This window comes from Mustela nigripes, chromosome 16 (genome assembly GCF_022355385.1).
Source record: "Mustela nigripes isolate SB6536 chromosome 16, MUSNIG.SB6536, whole genome shotgun sequence".
Classification (NCBI taxonomy): domain Eukaryota; kingdom Metazoa; phylum Chordata; class Mammalia; order Carnivora; family Mustelidae; genus Mustela; species Mustela nigripes.
Genome location: NC_081572.1, coordinates 17,837,414 through 17,855,587, shown reverse-complemented (window position 1 = coordinate 17,855,587; position 18,174 = coordinate 17,837,414). Strand labels below are relative to the sequence as shown.

The 18,174-nt window shown below is 41.7% G+C and overlaps 1 protein-coding gene across 10 annotated transcripts in view; it reads right to left on the bottom strand.

Moving 5' to 3' along the window:
* Window positions 1-1,555: 1,555 nt before the first annotated feature.
* GJC1 (gap junction protein gamma 1) overlaps window positions 1,556-18,174 on the bottom strand; it is a 40,949-nt gene continuing 24,330 nt past the window's right edge. For 9 of the 10 annotated variants that reach the window (XM_059379114.1, XM_059379110.1, XM_059379112.1 and 6 more), the window contains 2 exons: window positions 8,293-8,368; window positions 1,556-6,621 (listed from right to left, as the gene is read on the bottom strand). In XM_059379114.1, the coding sequence (XP_059235097.1) occupies window positions 5,411-6,601 (1,191 nt within the window). In that variant the 5' untranslated portion in view covers window positions 6,602-6,621; window positions 8,293-8,368 and the 3' untranslated portion in view covers window positions 1,556-5,410. The remainder of the gene's footprint in view (window positions 6,622-8,292; window positions 8,369-18,174) is intronic. The other variant, XM_059379120.1, reaches the window with a different exon arrangement.

The window sequence follows — 18,174 nt, the reverse complement described above, 5'->3', positions numbered from 1 at the left end:
ATCCCAGGACCCTGAGATCATGACCTGAGCCAAAGGCAGAGGCTTTAACTCACTGAGCCACCCAGGTGCCCCACAGGGGTCATTTTTTAATGTGTGAAGATATCAAATCACTATGATGATATACACCTGAAACTAATACTGTATAGACATTGTATGTCAACTATACTTAAAAAAATGTTTACCTTAAACTAATCAAGACTTTGTTTTAAAGATTTTATTTATTATTTATTTGAAAGAGAGAGCATAAGCAGGGAGAGTGGCAAGCAGATGAACTTACTGTTCAATAAAAGCATCTTCTCAAGAGAGAAGAACTGAGGGGCACCTGGGTGGTTCAGTCGTTAAGCGTCTGCCTTTGGCACAGGTCATGATCCCGGGGTGCTGGAGTCGAGCCTTGCATCCAGCTCCCTGCTCAGCAGGAAGCCTGCTTCTCCCTCTGCCACTCCCCCTGCTTGTGTTCCCTCTCTCACCGTGTCTTGGTCAAATAAATAAATAAGATCTTTTTTAAAAAATTTTAAAAAGAACTGAAAATAAAAAATAATAAATGAATAAATAATTGGTAGTACAAAAGACTGAACAGTGAAAAGTCTCCCTCTCACAGATATCCCTAAACCTCCAGAGTTAAGAGATGTTACTAATTTCTTTTTATAAAGCTTCTATTTATTTATTTGAGAAAGAAGGAGAGAGAAAGAAAGAGCACGCACGATCAGAGGCAGAGGGATAAGCAGACTCCCTGATGAGCAAGCATCCTGATGTGGGACACCATTTCAGGACCCCGGGATCATGACCTGAGCTGAAGGCAGACATTTAACCAATTGAGCCACCCAAGCACCCTGATGTTACTAATTCCTTTCTTTTCTTTTCCTTTCCTTTCCTTTTTTCTTTCTTTCCTTTTTTTCCTTCCTTCCTTCCTTCCTTCCTTCCTTCCTTTTAGTTGGCTCCCTACCCTGAGTGGAGCCCAACATGAGGCTGGGGCTTGAACTCACGACCATAAGATCAAGATCAAGAGCTGATGCTTAACCAACTGGGCCATCCAGGTGCCCCATTATGCAAACTTCTAGAAATATATATTGTTTTTGCACAAATGAAAGCCTATTCCATACAATGTACTATATATTTCTTTCTTTCCTTTGTGACTTCACATTATATCTTAGAGATCATTGCATACTAGGACGTTCTACTTTATTCTTTTCTTTTTTAAAAGATTTTATTTATTGGGGCGCCTGGGTGGCTCAGTGGATTAAGCCGCTGCCTTCGGCTCAGGTCATGATCTCAGGGTCCTGGGATCGAGTCCCGCATCGGGCTCTCTGCTCAGCAGGGAGCCTGCTTCCCTCTCTCTCTCTCTCTCTGGCTGCCTCTCTGTCTACTTGTGATTTCTCTCTGTCAAATAAATAAATCTTTAAAAAAAGAAAAAAAGAAAAAAAAAAAAAGATTTTCTTTTGTTTGTTTGGACTCCTGTATTTTGCAATACTATGGATTGCTTCTTTAAGTTATGACTATTAAGGTGGAATATGCATGACCCAAACTCAACATCATTATTAAGAACAACACAATTGCATCAGGGACAACAAATAAAATCTTTTAATCTCTCCATGATCTGTGGCCAGAATGAGTGACAAGTATGCAATTCAACCTAATGGTTCTAACATTTGATGGTGACTACGAGTTATTACAGATTTAGAGTATAGAGGTGAACTGAAGTTTTATTTCCAAATACTGTATAGGCGCCGGGGCTTTCTTATTTTCAGGTGGTAAGACCCTTCATGAGAGTACATGATTTTATGGAGATACAATTAATCTAATATTTGGAATCTTCCAATCAAAATGACTAGCAACTGTGTATCTTTGACTTCAGGTGCTTTTCTTCAGTCAGAAAAGACCCTTTTATAAAAAGGTTCTTGAAGTAGGTTCAAGTAGAACATACTTGCCTTTTACTGAAAGCTGGTTGGCCAAAAATTTATCATAAACTATGGATGTCATTTTTAGAGGTGTACGGTCTCTTATATGAGACAGAGGAATAAAACACAGACATTTATAAGCTGAAAGGGCAAAGCATTGGTATGACTAACGGGAGTTAACACTGAAGTCCATTCTTGGTATAGACTGCTTCAAGCGAGTGTTTCAAACCATCACTGACGCCCGAGATGGAGAGCACTGAAGGATGTCTTACTACTGTCAAGCTCTTCTGTCAACTCTCTTTTCCTTGAAGCTCCAGTTCAGACAAATGACCCATAGATGATTTTTTTATTATCTTTTACCAGAGGGTCTAACTACTTCATAACATTTTGGAGAAGCAAGCAGCTCCCGAAACTTGGAAAGGGCGAATAAACTGCTTAATTTCATACCATGGAGAAATGACAGAGTTAAGGTACCAAATGATGACATTTTTTCTCTTTAAAGACATAGGTGTCCTTCTGAAAGACAGATGGGTAAGAGTTGTTGGGACCGTGAAACATATTTTAGATGGCAAAGTTCATTTTTATCAAAAAGTAATTCTAGAGATATTAGTCAAGGAAAATCCCCAGAAGAATGACTTCGAATGAGGTAACACACTTGTGGGTTTAAGTAAGCAAATATAGAGACAGGAAAAATGAAGTCATAAGCGAAGATGAAGCCACAAAGCGAACATTAACAATTCTTAGCAAAAATGTATTCTAATTCTCCCTTTCAGTTTGACTAAGAAAGAAGTCTGTTTTATAATCTCTTCTGAATAACAGATTTTAACACAGATGATGAGCAAAAAGACACACCACATCTGAATAATTCTAATACCGTGTTAAGAAATATAAATGTGTTGACTGTTCCCTAGTTCTGGTGTGGGAAGACTAAGACCTTAACAATTTAGAAAAGTAGAGGTCACAGGACAGACAGAGCAGGTCGATGCGGCAATCCAAAGGAACAGGATTTTGGTAAGAAAAAAAATACTGCTCACACGCTTTTTATACTAATAACTGCACGTTCCAGAATAACCAGAACAGCATTTTTAATAGAGTCAACGTCAACCCAATTAATGGGTTAAGGTAGACACTGGTAGGGCTGTCTTCCTAATGGAGGTACGTGACATGCCATGAGGTGAAAATGGCTTTGGCCAACTCCCATGTTCAAAGGCTGAAAGACATGTACCAGGAAAGCAGTGAGGGTTGGGAACTCCATGTCATAATTAAAGCTCTGGCCAGAGAATAAAAAAAAAAAAAATGGGTTTTTAAAGTGTGTGTACATGTGAAGTGACTTAGATGTTGAAGAAATTATCCAGATACAAAATAACATTCTCCTCGGAACAAGCCAAGAAGAAACGCCCAGGGCACTGTGTGCAGGAACTAAGTGGATGCTCCTGGCGCCGCACGTCTTTGCCTGGCATTTCTGCTCGGCTCCTTTCCCTCTCGGTCACTCCCGAGTCCCCAACCTTTCCGCTGGCGAAGCCACTCTGTTCTCCTTCAGGCTCTGTGTAGATGGATGCGAGTGTCTGTGTGTTTTCTGTCCTTTGATTAAGAAATCTCCTTGAAGCTCTAGAGACACAAGAATGAACTGATGGCTCTTCATCTTAGCTAAGCTTTGGTGTTTAAAATCTTGCTTGTTTTCTAAGAAGAATCACTTGAATTTCCTTATAAAACATGTAGTATGAAGGAAACTATGCGTGTTTACTAATCATCCAAGACATCAGGTTTCCTGTTCTTTGAAAATTCCCTTTTAGTCTCACCTGAGTTTCCTTCCTGCTTAAGACGTTTAGAGATTCTAAGGAGCTTCTCTGGGCTAAAATTTATAGATTAAAAAAAAAAAGAAAAGAAAAGAAAAGAAAAGCAAAATAAGGGTTAACGCATGGCTAGAAGATCATTTTAAATTTTCTACTGAGTAGAACAAAGAAAGAAAGAAATGAAAAAGGAATGACCTAAGGGTGCTGCTCCAGGATTCTCCTAAATAATAAAGAACTGATGTTCTAAAACTAAGACATAAAAGTAATACTTTGGGAATTCCAAAGTCAGAGGTGGCTTGCTTCGTCTTAGGAGAGTGACACACTCAAACGGAAATGCTCCCTGGGAAGCAAAAGCCCCTTCCTTTAAATCTTTACCAAATTCTTACTCAGATGCTTATACACTCAGAGACAAATAATGTGAACGTGATGCGAGAGCAAAGCTCTCCAACATAATCCAGGTCGGAAAACAGCAATAAAATACTACAAATTAGGGGTGAACCCTCATGCTAGTCATTAACAAACAGATATGCCTATAAGGAATAAATACTGAAATTCTCTTTAGGTCTATTTACAGGCAGAATCCCTGCCCTCACTGGTTTCCACACAGAAATCCACACTGGCAGAAGTATAGAAATTTTAAGTTTTACAGTAAATTATAAAAACTTACTGATTCAGATTTAGGCCTTCTGCCATTCACAGTGCAAGAAGCTCTGAGTTTTTTTAGCCTATAGGGGAATTTTTGTATTTCTAATGTTAGTATGTAAAGAAAATATCCATCACTGGTTTCTTGAGCAACCCAAGAGGCAGGTTTCTAGGTAGAGATTTCAGGCAAATCAGGTGCACAACTGAACTGCAGTGTGGTGGGGCTCATTTCTGACGCTTCGCTGTGCAACAGGACAGGGACTCTGCACTGCTACCAGGCTGGAGATACCTCTGTCTGCAAGCCTTTTGAAAGAACTTAAATTATATACACACCACCAAGGGAAATGCTGGTAATGCTTGATAACTACAGGATTCTTGCAGGGAATCATTTATATCCTTTGAAAACACAAATAGGTTTTCAAAGATGAGATACAAGTCTCGGTACATGAACGAGACTCAAGAACCTCTTAAGTAAAGGAGAAAAGACCCGAGCCTCCTGCTACTGCGGACTTTCTTTCCAAGACTAAGAACTGATGCTTCCTCCTCTGGCTCCTTACATATCTGAACTCTTCCTGGCAACACAAGAGGCACTTTTATTAGGTGTAGCATCTATGAAACCTTTAAACCCAGGGTTGCATTTGCTGAAAAGTAATAACACTAGCCTAGTAGGCATTACCTTAAGGATTTTTTTTCCTTTAATATAAAAGTATAACTACAGTGGTCCAATATACAAATACAAAAAAAAATTCTCATACTAAAAAAAGTACCATAATACTGTACATACAAAAACTTTTCAACAAGAATGATTTAAATATATCTGTTCTTTTCCAGATCTGGAAGACATAAATGTAAAGTTCCATAACTGTATTATTGCTGGAATATGTGCCCAGGAACACTGTGTTTCCCCCTTTTCTTCCCCTTGTCCCAGCCCCGCTTTCAGAGTCCCCTGAGCTTGGATCACAAGCCAACAGCATCCCTGAAGATAACCAGAGCCAAATGTTTACTCAATGGAAGTCATTATTCAGTGAGCCGCTGCTTACCATGAACTATGAAAAGCACTGGTTTCAAGCCCTGCCAAGATTAAATCCAGACGGAGGTCTTCCCATCCCCTGATTTGCTACTAGCACTGCTCTTGTTGGACCCAGCTTTGGACCCTGCTTTGGCTTTTTTTTCTCGGGGTCCATGGGGGTTGTTTTGGTGACTGTAGGCCTGGATTGCGAGATCCAAGCGTTCCTGGGCCATTCTGATCTCCCGCTGCAGAGTCTCCAGGTCGGCTGGGAGGTTCTCCTCATGGCTGCCATACTGTTGTTCCTGGGCGATGTTGGCCTTGTTTTGCTTGTAGGCGATCTTAGCGTTGGACAGTTCGGTGTACTGTATCTGATCTGGTTTGACGGCAATGTTATAGCCAGGGGGAGCAGATGGAGTATTCCAAGTGAAAGGGTAATTATAAGCACCCGGATCTTCCAGTTCCCTCCTTTTACTGTTTAGCGAGTCTCGAATTGTCCCAAACCCTAAATGAAGCATTTCCCAAATGTTAAGCAATAGGCAAAGGCCTGTAACACCATACATTATTAGAAGGAAGATGGTCTTTTCAGTGGGCCTAGATATAAAGCAGTCGATTTTATGAGGACAAGGAAGTCTGCTGCACACATAAAATGGGTGGACTTGGAAGCCATACAGGAAATACTGCCCTATCAGAAAACCCACCTCAAACACGGTCCTTGCCAGCAACTGCAGCACGTAGATTTTCATAAGTCCATCTTCCCGAATCCGCCGTCGGCCATCATGCTTGGGTTTAGGTTGGTTCTGCTCCTTATTTTCTTTTTCACTCTCCAATTCCATTTCCGGATACATCATGGGATCCTCTTCATGGTCCTCTTCTGTTTCCTCCAGAGCCCGGTGCTGTTTCCAACGCATGGCATAGGGTTTGCTCCGAGCCGCCTTCTTGTCTGCTTCTCCGTGCTCCATCTTGGCGATCTTGTGGATGGCGTAGCCCAGGTACATCACAGATGGGGTTGCCACCAGGATGATCTGGAATACCCAGAAGCGCACATGGGAGAGGGGTGCAAAGGCATCATAGCAGACGTTCTCGCAGCCTGGCTGCTCTGTGTTACATACAAATTTGCTTTGCTCATCATAATAGATGGACTCCCCTCCTACAGCCGTAAGGACAATCCGGAAGACAATCAGTACAGTGAGCCAGATCTTCCCTACAAATGTCGAATGGTTGTGGATCTCCTCTAGCAGGCGTGTCAGGAAGCTCCAGCTCATGGTGACCGAACTGCTTTGCCCTGATAAAAATGGAAAAACCCCAAAGGAAAATCAACAAATTATTAAAATGATAGCATGAAGAGCACCTCACGCTCCACTATCTCACATAGAATAAATAATACAGCTCAGTCTGTGAGCACTTGTTTGGGGCTGCAGAACACTACGAAGTCTGGCTGGCTTTCCGGTCTTCCCTTGTCCCAAAGGTCAAATTGTAGCTACCATCTGAGATATATTTCTCAGACTCAACATACTGGATTCTTTATGTGTACTATCATGTCATAAGACTTATTTGTGAGATATAAATAAGAAAAAAGAACAAAGTGTAGTTTATTCTGTTCAGTCATGGTGAGATTATCACTAAAAACATAATGTGGAGGGCGCCTGGGTGGCTCAGTTGGTTAAGCAACTGCCTCCAGCTCAGGTCACGATCCTGGGGTCCTGGGTTCGAGTCCCAAATCAGGTTCCCCCAGCTCAGCAGGGAGCCTGCTTCTCCTTCTCCCTCTGCCTGCCACACCCCCCTGCTTGTGCTCTCTCACTCTCTCTCTGTCAAATAAATAAATAAAATCTTAAAAACAAACAAACAAACAAACAGGCATAATGTGGACACTTGAGCTGGACTCCATTGTAAAGAGGCACTGTATGAGGAAATTTAAATTTTAGACCTGGTGACAAAGTATTAGAAAGAATTAAGGAGATGATACAGCTGCAAATAACTGGCAACGATCAAGAACTAAAACAAAAGACAGAAAGGAACTGGGAAGTCACTCCCTAGCTGGGCTGCACAGCATAACAGATTCTAGGATTCTCTATGTTGCTGTACTTTGTTTTTGGTAGATGTTAAAAATGTTTCCAAACTGAATTGAGGACATTAAATCCAATCAACAGGCAAATCCATTTGAAACAGCATTTAAAAAAAAAATTCTTTTTTAAATTATTTCTTTACTTGACACAGAGAGAGAGAGATATCACAAGAAGGCAGAGAGGAAGCCAAAGAGAAGGGGAAGCAGGCTCCCCGCTGAGCAGAGTCTGATGCCAGGACCCTGAGATCATGATCTGAGCTGAAAGCAGAGGCTTAACCCACTGAGCCACCCAGGTGCCCCTAAAACTGCGTTTTCAAGGACAGCTTTATTCTGAGAGTCTTAGATCTCTGTCCAGAATCCTACTAAAAATCATCTAAATGAGGTGATGTATATAAAATTCCTAATACAGGGCGCCTGGTTGGCTTAGTTGGTTGGGCCACTGCCTTTGGCTCAGGTCATGATCCTGGAGACCCAGGACTGGGTCCGCATTGGGTTCCCAACTCCACAGGGAGCCTGCTTCTCCCTATGACCTTCTCCCCTCTCGTGTTTTCTCACTCTCTCTCAAATAAAAATAAAATCTTGGGGCACCTGGGTGGCTCAGTGGATTGGGCCTCTGCCTTCAGCTCAGGTCGTGATCTCAGGGCCCCAAGCCCCACATCGGGCTCTCTGCTCAGCGGGGAACCAGCCTCCCCCCCGCGGCCCTGCTTGCCTCTTTGCCTTCTTGTGATCTATCAGATAAATAAATAAAATCTTTAAAAATAAATAAATAAAATCTTTAAAAAAAAAATTAAAATCCCTAACGCAACACCTGACACAAAGCACACTTCTCTCTCCCAGTTTACTTTTGCAGATTATCGGTGATTATCAGCATGATTGAAGTTTATGCTTTACCTGTTATCCAGAACTTCTGTTACCCAGTACTTTCTTAGACAAATGATGTTTTGCTTACAACTTTTCCAGATTCCCTCTGGAAGGAAAAAAGACAAAAGAAGGTCACAAGCTTCCTCCCATAGAAAATAATGAATCATTAAAGTGCCATTTTCAGGAAGAAATGAAGTTTTCTATGGAGCGCAGGAATCAACCAGCATGAGCTAGAAACAGGCTTGAATTTCTTTCTTTCTTTTTCTTTTTTTTTTAAAGATTTTATTTGTTTATTTGACAGAGATCACAAGTAGACAGAGAGGCAGGCAGAGAGAGAGAGAGAGGGAATCACGCTCCCTGCTGAGCAGAGACCCCGATGCGGGACTCGATTCCAGGACCCTGAGATCATGACCTGAGCAGAAGGAAGGCAGAGGCTTACTTAGCCCATTGAGCCACCCAGGCGCCCCAGGCTTGAATTTCAATACCACTGTTTATTCCTCCCAGTGCATGCAGAAAAAAAAACTATGTTTAAAAGGAACCCAGAGATAATCTTAAGTCATTGTAGTCTAAGAAAATATGACAGGAAGATGAGTCATTTCTGGAAATCTGAAGCAGATCAACTCTGGCACCTATAGGAAAAAGCCAAGGCAGAAAAATCTCAACAAATTTAAAACAGGTCACAAAAAGCCTTGTGAAAATCTTCACCCTGGATGCTCTGAGCAGCTAATACCTCTCACCGGGATTTAAGCGGCCAACTGGGAGTAAGCTGTTTAGTTAAAACACCCAACAGCTGGCTCTCAGTCACTGGGACATCCGAATCCACATGGGGTGATTTATAAATTCACACAAAGAAACTGCTCACAGAAAGAAAACACCTGCATCTGTACTGTGATTAAAAAAATAAAATAAAATAAGTCCCAGGGGCGCCTGGCTGGCTCAGGTGGTGAACTATGCAACTCCTGATCTCAGGGTTATGGGTTCAACCCTGTGCTGGGTATAGAAATTACTTAAAAATAAAATCTTAAAGGGCGCCTGGGTGGCTCAGTTGGTTAAGGTACTGCCTTCAGCTCAGGTCATGATCCCAGAGTCCTGGGATTGAGTCCCACCTTCAGGCTCCCTGCTCCTTGGAGAGTCTGCTTCTCCCTCTGACTTTCTCCCCTCTCATGCTCTCTCTCACGGTCTCTCTCTCAAATAAATAAAATCTTAAAAAAAAAAAAAATCTTAAAAAAAACCAACCAACCAACCCAGGATAAAGTATTGTTTATTATCAAGTTCTACCAGCTCTGAGTAGCTGTGGCTAAGAGGCATCCATAAGGTGGCAAATTTGTTCACTGGCTATCATTTAATTTAATAAATTTAAAACAATCCATAAGTGTTACATGTTCATGGTAACTTAGAAAAATCTGGGGAGGGGGTTAAGATATAGGGAAAAAACCTAGAACGATTTTTTTTTCTTTTAAGATTTTATTCATCTGACAGAAAGATCACAAGTAGGCAGAGAGAGAGGGGGAAGCAGGCTCCTCACTGAGCAGAGAGCCCGATGCAGGGCTTGATCCCAGGACCCTGAGATCATGACCTGAGCCAAAGGCAGAGTTTTAACCCACTGAGCCACCCAGGCGCCCCTAGAGCGATTTTCAAAAGGTCGGTGAAAATAAGAAAAGATATTAGTCCAGGCACCTACAAAATATGAGAGTATCTCCTTATATACAGGATCCGAGCACACAAGCATCTCACCATAGGACTTCAAATACATTCCCAGCCCTAAAGTCTATGAGCTCAGCACTTCTTCTTCTTCTTCTTTTTTTTTTTTTTTAAAGATTTTATTCATTTATTTGACAGAGAGAGATCACAAGCAGGCAGAGAGGCAGGCAGAGAGAGAGGAGGAAGCAGGCTCCCTGCTGAGCAGAGAGCCCGATGTGGGGCTCGATCCCAGGACTCTTGAGATCATGACCTGAGCCGAAGGTAGCGGCTTAACCCACTGAGCCACTCAGGCGCCCCGAGCTCAGCACTTCTCTCACTGAATACACAAGCTATAAAACCACAACATAGAAATATATATTCTTTAAATGGTGACATAACTCAAGTTTCCAACACGGAACTCCCGTCATGATTCACATCCAAGTTCAGACTGTTCCCAAATACCCCATCGAAAGCATTTCCCCTGAAGCCTGAAATTCTGTTTATTCCAGTGAGTCAAAATCATCAAAGTACTATTGTTAATTAGTTAGAAAATTCATCCTCTACACCTTCTTCCATACCAAAGACAAATGAATATCATTTTTAAAAAAGATTTTTAAAATTTATTTGAGACAGAGAGAGAATGAGCAGGAGGGGCAGAGGGAGAGAGCATCTGAAGCAGACTCCGTGCTGAGTGTAAAGCCTAACGTGGGACTTGATCTCATGCGTCTGACATCATGACCTAAGCAGAAACTGAGTCAGCCGCTTAACTGACTGAGCCACCCCAACAAGTTATCTTTTTAATAATTATTGCTATGAAAGAATATCTCAACAGCTCACCATCTCATGTAATAATCTAAGTTCTTTGGGGGAGGAGGAATAGGGTATGTCCCTCAAACCTCATATAAGTTATAAAGCAGTGAAACACACCGGAAGTGAGCACTGCACATTGGCTAAGTTGTGGGGTAGGCCTAGAAAATGGTGAACCCTTAGAACCTGCTTTCCCAGGGGCATTTTTAAGTGCCAAAGCACCCCACACCCACAGCTAGAGTATAAGCAATGCTGTGTTTAGTAACTTAATTTCAGCATCTCATAAAAAGGGGCTTGGGAAATTTTCTTTCTAAAATAACCATGGGCGGGGCACCTGGGTGGCTCAGTGGGTTAAGCCGCTGCCTTCGGCTCAGGTCATGATCTCAGGGTCCTGGGATCGAGTCCCGCATCGGGCTCTCTGCTCAGCGGGGAGCCTGCTTCCTTCTCTCTCTCTCTGCCTGCCTCTCAGTGTACTTGTGATTTCTCTCTGTCAAATAAATAAATAAAATCTTTAAAAAAAAAAAAAAAAAAAAAAATAACCATGGGCTTCCTAAAATCAATGGCAGCCATCACTATTCTACTAAAGAGTCAACAGATTTGATACTCTTTCCAAATTCCTTTCCTTTCCTTGCAAACATTGAAGAGAATGGCTTAAATATCAGACTACACTGCTCCAAGGGTGTGTGGGGGGAGCGGCGGGGAGAGGGAGGGAGGTAATGAGAGAGCGAAAATGGAATGAGTAGAAGGGTGGGTTCTGGAATTGCCATTTCTAAGCAGAACATGTCATTACCAAGTGTGGTCTCACTGTGTTCTTGCTCTACTACAGTTCCCTCTCTTCTGCCGTTTTTTGCTCTGCTATCAGAAGCCTAAAATTCAGGACATAGTCTTTTCTGACTTCCCTGTTTCAGCAAACAGACATGGATAAGGAATGGGGAGTGAGAGTGTGTAATTTACCTGTGAATGGCTCTCATGAAAAAGGAAGAGTCATTTCCATACTCTCTATCTATGAAGGGAAGTGACAGAAGAGCATGTGACAAGTGGTGGTGAGAGGAGGGGGATGGCAAATACCTCAAAGTTTCTTGCTAAGAAAGCCCCAACTGACTTACACGTACTTTTGAACTTAATAGCTTTTTGAAAAAATAGATTCTTTATGCTTTTGTTGAATTTATCTATAGACAAATTCTAAGAAACGGTATTAGGTCACAGGAAATGTAAACCTGCATGGCTCTTGCTTTGTACTGTCATCCAACCTTCTTATTTATCAATCAATCAATCAGTCAAATTAGGCTCCAGGCTGGGCGTGGAGCCCAAAGTGAATCTTGAAATCACAACCCTGAGATCAGCGTGTGAGCTAAAATGAAGAGTTGGATGCTCATGGGCCCAGGGTCCTGGGATCTAGTCCCACATCGGGTTCCCTGCTCAGCAGGAAGCCTACTTCTCCCTCTTCCTGCTTGTGCTTTCTCTGTCAAATAAACAAACAAACAAATAAATATATTAAAAAAAAAAAAAGAGTTGGACCCTTAACCTTCAGAGCCACCATTGTCATCCAACTTTCTAAAAAGATCCTAGCAATTTACTAATGCCTGGCAAAGAACAATTACAATTTCACCTCAACCTCATCAGCACTGTTACGCTACTTCACACAGATGCCAATCGCATTTAAAAATTATGTCAATTTGTATGTTTTTTTTTTAAATTATAGACAGAGAGAGATCACAAGTAGGCAGAAGGCAGGCAGAGAGAGAGGGGGAAGCAGGCTCCCCGCTGAGCAGAGAGCCCGTTTTGGGGCTTGATCCCAGAACCCTGAGATCATGACCTGAGCCGAAGGCAGAGGCTTAAACCACTGAGCCACCCAGGCTCCCCTGTATGTTGTTTTTTTTTTTTTTTTTTAAAGATTTTATTTATTTATTTGACAGAGAGAGACCACAAGTAGGCAGAGAGGCAGGCAGAGAGAGAGAGAGGAGGAAGCAGGCTCCCTGCTGAGCAGAGAGCCCGATGCGGGACTCGATCCCAGGACCCTGAGATCATGACCCGAGCCGAAGGCAGCGGCGTAACCCACTGAGCCACCCAGGCGCCCTGTATGTTGTTTTTTAAAAGATTTTATTTATTTGTCAGAGAAAGAGGGAGAGAGGCAGGGAGAGGGAGAAGTAGGCTCCCCGCTGAGCAAGGTGACTGATGTGGGGCTCAATCCCAGGACCCTGGGATCATAACCCGAGTTGAAGGCAGACACTTAACTGATTGTCACCCAGGTGTCCTGAAATTTTTTTTTAAGATTTTATTTTAAAGTAATTGCTAAACCCAACATGTGGCTCAAACTCACAACCCCAAGATCAAGAGTTGCATGCTCTACTGAGTCAGCCAGGCGCCCCAGGCGCCCCTCAGTTCTTTTTTTTAAAAAAAATATTATTTATTTATTTATTTGATAGAAAGCACAAATAGGGGCGCCTGGGTGTCTCAGTGGTTTGGGCTGCTGCCTTCGGCTCGGGTCATGATCTCAGGGTCCTGGGATCCAGCCCCGCATGGGGTTCCCTGCTCCGCAGGAAGCCTGCTTCCCTCTCTCTCTCTCCCTCTCTCCCTACTTGTGATCTCTGTCTGTCAAATAAATAAAAAAAATCAAAAAAAAAAAAAAAAAAAAAAAAAAGCACAAATAGGCAGGCAGAGAGAGAGGAGGAAGCAGGCTCCCCAATGAGCAGAGAGCCGGATGTGGGATGTGGGACTCGATCCCAGAACCCTGGGATCATGACCTGAGCTGAAGGCAGAGGCCTCAACCCACTGAGCCACCCAGGCGCCCCCAGTTTTTGTTTTTAATGTATCAGGATACGGTTATCCCATATCCACCCCCCTTCACTGACTTATTTCTAGACTTTTGCCCATTTATTTGGAGAATGTATTCTCAACATAGTATAGACAGACATTAACCATCTGACCTCTAATGTAAACACTTCAGTTTATCGTCTTGCTTCAAATTTCCTTATTTTATATAGTCTCATCGATCAATTTCTTGATTAAATTCAAAGGTGGAAAAACTATTTTTTCTAGGACCAATTTTTAAGTAAAGAATACTGCAATTTGGGCACCTGGGTGGCTCAGTGGGTTAGAGCCTCTGCCTTCAGCTCAGGCCATGATCCTAGGATCCTGGGATCGGGCCCCCAATCAGGCTCTCTGCTCAGAGGGGAGCCTACCTTCCCTCTGCCTGCCTCTCTGCCTACTTGTGATCTCTGTCAAATAAATAAATGAAATCTTAAAAAAAAAAAAAAAGAATACTGCAATTCATGGTAGCCCATAATTCAAAAAGACTCACACACACACAAACACACTAAAGAAAATTATGTTTGCTTATATAACATTTATCAGGCAGAAACCAAATGTGCTATTTTTAGTCCATTTTCCAAATAACTACAGTTACAAATCTACCTTGTCTTGTACTAGAAAACAATTTTCTAAATTAGTTGGCATAAACATGGTAATAAATTACCTAATTCCCTTCTAAATTCTTTGTATTTGAAGTTTCTACAGTTATACCCTAATAGGATCAAGTCCAAGTTAACCACATTTTTCTGTAAAAAAAAAACAAAAACAAAAACAAAAAAAACCTCACAGGATTTTTGAAGATTAAATACAAAGCATATTACTTGGATTATTCCAGGAGGCAGATTATATGACTAGATCCCTTCTAAAAATGAAGAAGTGAAGTCTAGAAAGCATATAAAAGTTGCCCAAGATCATACAGTTATTAAACTGGTGAAGCTAGGCCTTAACTACTAATAAAGAATTACATTACAGATGAAACTATATATAGGTTCCATGTGAACACAGATGGGAGGAACTAAACCCAATCTTTGGCATCAGAATTAAACTAAATAATAAGGGGCACCTGGGTGGCTCAGTTGTTAAGTGTCTGCCTTCCATTCAGGTCATGATCCCAGGGTCCTGAGATCCAGTCCCACTTCAGGCTCTCTTGGCTTAGGAGGGAGCCTGGTTCCCCCTCTGCCTGCCTCTCTGCCTACTTGTGATCTCTCTCTGTCAAAATAAATAAATAAAATATTTTTTAAAAAAGAACTGAAAACTACTAAATGGTTAATAACTGATGATGAGTGGTGAATACAGTATACATACCAATAAACCTTCATACCACCAATCTACCAAAACTACTTACCAAAGATAAGTTCTACACTGCCAAATTCAATGGTCAATTCTCTTATTCAACCTTTTTTTAAAAAAAGATTTTATTTATTTGACAGGCAGAGAGGCAGGGAGAGAGAGGAAGGGAAGCAGGCTTGGACCCCAGACCTTGAGATCATGACCTGAGCGGAAGGCAGAGGCTTTAACCCACTGAGCCACCCAGGCGCCCCTCTCTTATTCAACCTTTTAAGCTATATTTGATACACCGGATCACTCCTTCCTCTCTGAAATACTCCCCGTGCCCCCACACCTGTGGTTTCCCTGGTGTCATGGTCCTCTGGCTATTATTTTTCCTTTTTTTTTTTTTTAAAGATTTTATTTATTTATTTGAGAGAGAGACAGTGAGAGAGAACATGAGCAAGGAGAAGGTCAGAGGGAGAAGCAGACTCCCCATGGAGCTGGGAGCCTGATGTGGGACTTGATCCCGGGACTCCAGGATCATGACCTGAGCTGAAGGCAGTCGTCCAACCAACTGAGCCACCCAGGCGCCCCTGGCTATTATTTTTCAATTTCCACTTCAGTCTCACTTCTCCTTTGAAAACTTCTAAATACATATCCTGATCTTTATCCTATCTTATTAGCCTACCCTCCTCAGTCTTCTTTGTGGGTTCCTCCAACCAGAATTCAAGCTGGAAGTGATGTCACATTTGCTTTAACACCTTCCTTGAACTTTAGACTGGAAATTCAACTGCTACTTGACATCTTCTCTTGGATGTCTAATAGGCACCAAATTTAACATACCCCAAACCAATCCTCCTATCCTCTAAAGACCGACTCTGTCTTCAGTTATCCAAATCTAAGTAAATGCCTCCACCATTCATGTAGTTCCTCTAGCCAAAAACCTTCAAGTCAGTCTTACTCCTTTTATCACTTCAAGCCAAGCTACTATTATTAAAATCCTATTAATTTTATCTTCAGAATATATCCACAGTCCAACCACTTATTACCACCTCCATGACAACCACTCTGATCCAAGTCACCTTCATTTCTAACAAAGACTACGGTAAAAGCAAAAGTCTTCTTCTTCATTTTTTTTTTTTTTTAAAGATTTTTTATTTATTTACTTGACAGACAGAGACGTGGGGCTCGATCCCAGGACCCTGAGATCATGACCTGAGCCGAAAGCAGCGGCTTTTAACCTACTGAGCCACCCAAGCGCCCCAAAGCAAAAGTCTTCTAACTGGCCCCCTAGTTTATGATCTTATCCCTTTCAAATCTATTCTCCAAAAAGCAACCAGAGTAAAGCTTTAAAAAGTAAGTCAGGGGGCGCCTAGGTGGTTCAGTGATTTGGGCCTTGGCCTTTGGCTCAGGTCATGATCTCAGGGTTCTGGGATTGAGTTCTGTGTTAGGCTCTCTGCTCAGCGGGGAGCCTGCTTCCCCCTCTCTCTGCCTGCATCTCTGCCTACTTGTGATCTCTCTGTCATATAAATAGATAAAATCTAGGGAAAAAAATAAAAAAATAAAAAGTCAGTCAGATCATTTCCCTTTTCTGCTCAAAACTCTTGGAATAAAACCAAAAATCTTTACCACAGTCTGTAACACCCCCTGTCATACAGCCACAGCTCACTTTCTGGTTGCATACTCCTTCCATTCTCCCTTTTGCTCATTCTGACTCAGGAACACCTGCATCCTATCCTCCTCAGATCATACCTAATATGCCATGCTTTCGTCTCAAGACTTCTACACTTGCTATTTTCACTGCTTTGAACACTGTTTGCATAGCTAGTTGGCAGGACTGTCTCTTTCAAGTCTGCTCAAATGTCACCTCCATAATGAAATGTCCCCCAGGGGCAGCTGGTTGGTTCAGTCAGTAGAACATGCTACTCTTGATTTTGGGGTTAAGTTCAATCCTCAAGCTGGGCATACTTAAAAAATAAAACAAAACAAACAAAAAAACTTTTAAAAAATAGTAGTAATAAAAAGAGACCTCCCCCAGACCAGCCCCTTTACTCAGCTTTAATTTTCTTTATAAGCACTTAACTCTCAAAAAATATATATATTTCTTATTTATAATTTCATTGTTTATAGAATAGAAGGTCTCTGAGGGCAGAATTTTGTTCCTTTATCCCTAGTATCAAAAACCCTATGGCCTGACAAAGGGTGGTAGGTGCTCAATAAGTATCTGTTCAATAAATAAATTCAAACATTTGGGAAAATAAAAATGCTGGTGATAAAGTAACTGAAAAATATAGGATACAGGGGTGTCCGGGTGGCTCAGTGGGTTAAGCCTCTGCCTTTAGCTCAGGTCATGATCCCAGGGTCCTGGGATCTCGCCCCGCATTGGGCTCTCTGCTCAGCAGGGAGTCGGCTTCCTCCTCCTCTCTGCCTGCCTCTCTGTCTACTAGTGATCTCTGTCAAATAAATAAATAAAATATTTTATCTTTAAAAAAAAAAAAATCTTTTTTTTTTTAAATATTTTATTTATTTATTTGACAGACAGAGATCACAAGTAGGCAGAGAGGCAGGCAGAAGCAGGCTCCCTGCTGAGCCGAGAGCCCGATGCAGGGCTTGATCCCAGGACCCTGGGATCATGACCTGAGCCGAAAGCAGAGGCTTTAACCCACTGAGTCACCCAGGCGCCCCTATAAAAAAAAAAATCTTAGAAGAGGGGCTCCTGGGTGGCTCAGTTGGCTGAATGACTGCAATGCGGGCACACCAAATAAAATATTTTTTAGATTTTATTTCTAAGCAATCTCTACACCAATGTGGGGCTCGAATTCACAACCCTGAGATCAAGAACTGCACACTCCACTAACCAGATGCTAACTAGCCAGATGCCCCTTTGTTAACTCTTTTATAGGTAAAGACCTAATTTTGCTATCATATAAAGAGTTACAAAAAAGAAAAACAAAACAAAACAAAAAAACCCCAACAACAACAACAACAAAAAAACAACCCAAACTTACAAACAAAAAACCCCACCCATCAATCCAACAGAAAATAGGCAAGGTACACAAATACACATTCCATGGCAAAACCCCCTATAAGTTCGCTTTAAAAAAGATGCACAACATGGATGAACCTTGAAAAAATAAAGCTAAGTGAATTAAGTCAAACACAAAAAAGTCAAATTTTATAGGATTCCATTTATATGAAATGCAAATCCAGAGACAGAAAGATTAGTAGTTGTCTGGGGCTTTGATTAATAGACTGTGACTATTAATGGACACAGGGTATCTCTTTGGGATGATGAAAATTTGACAGGGGTGACAGCTACACAACCTTCTGAATACACTAAAAAAT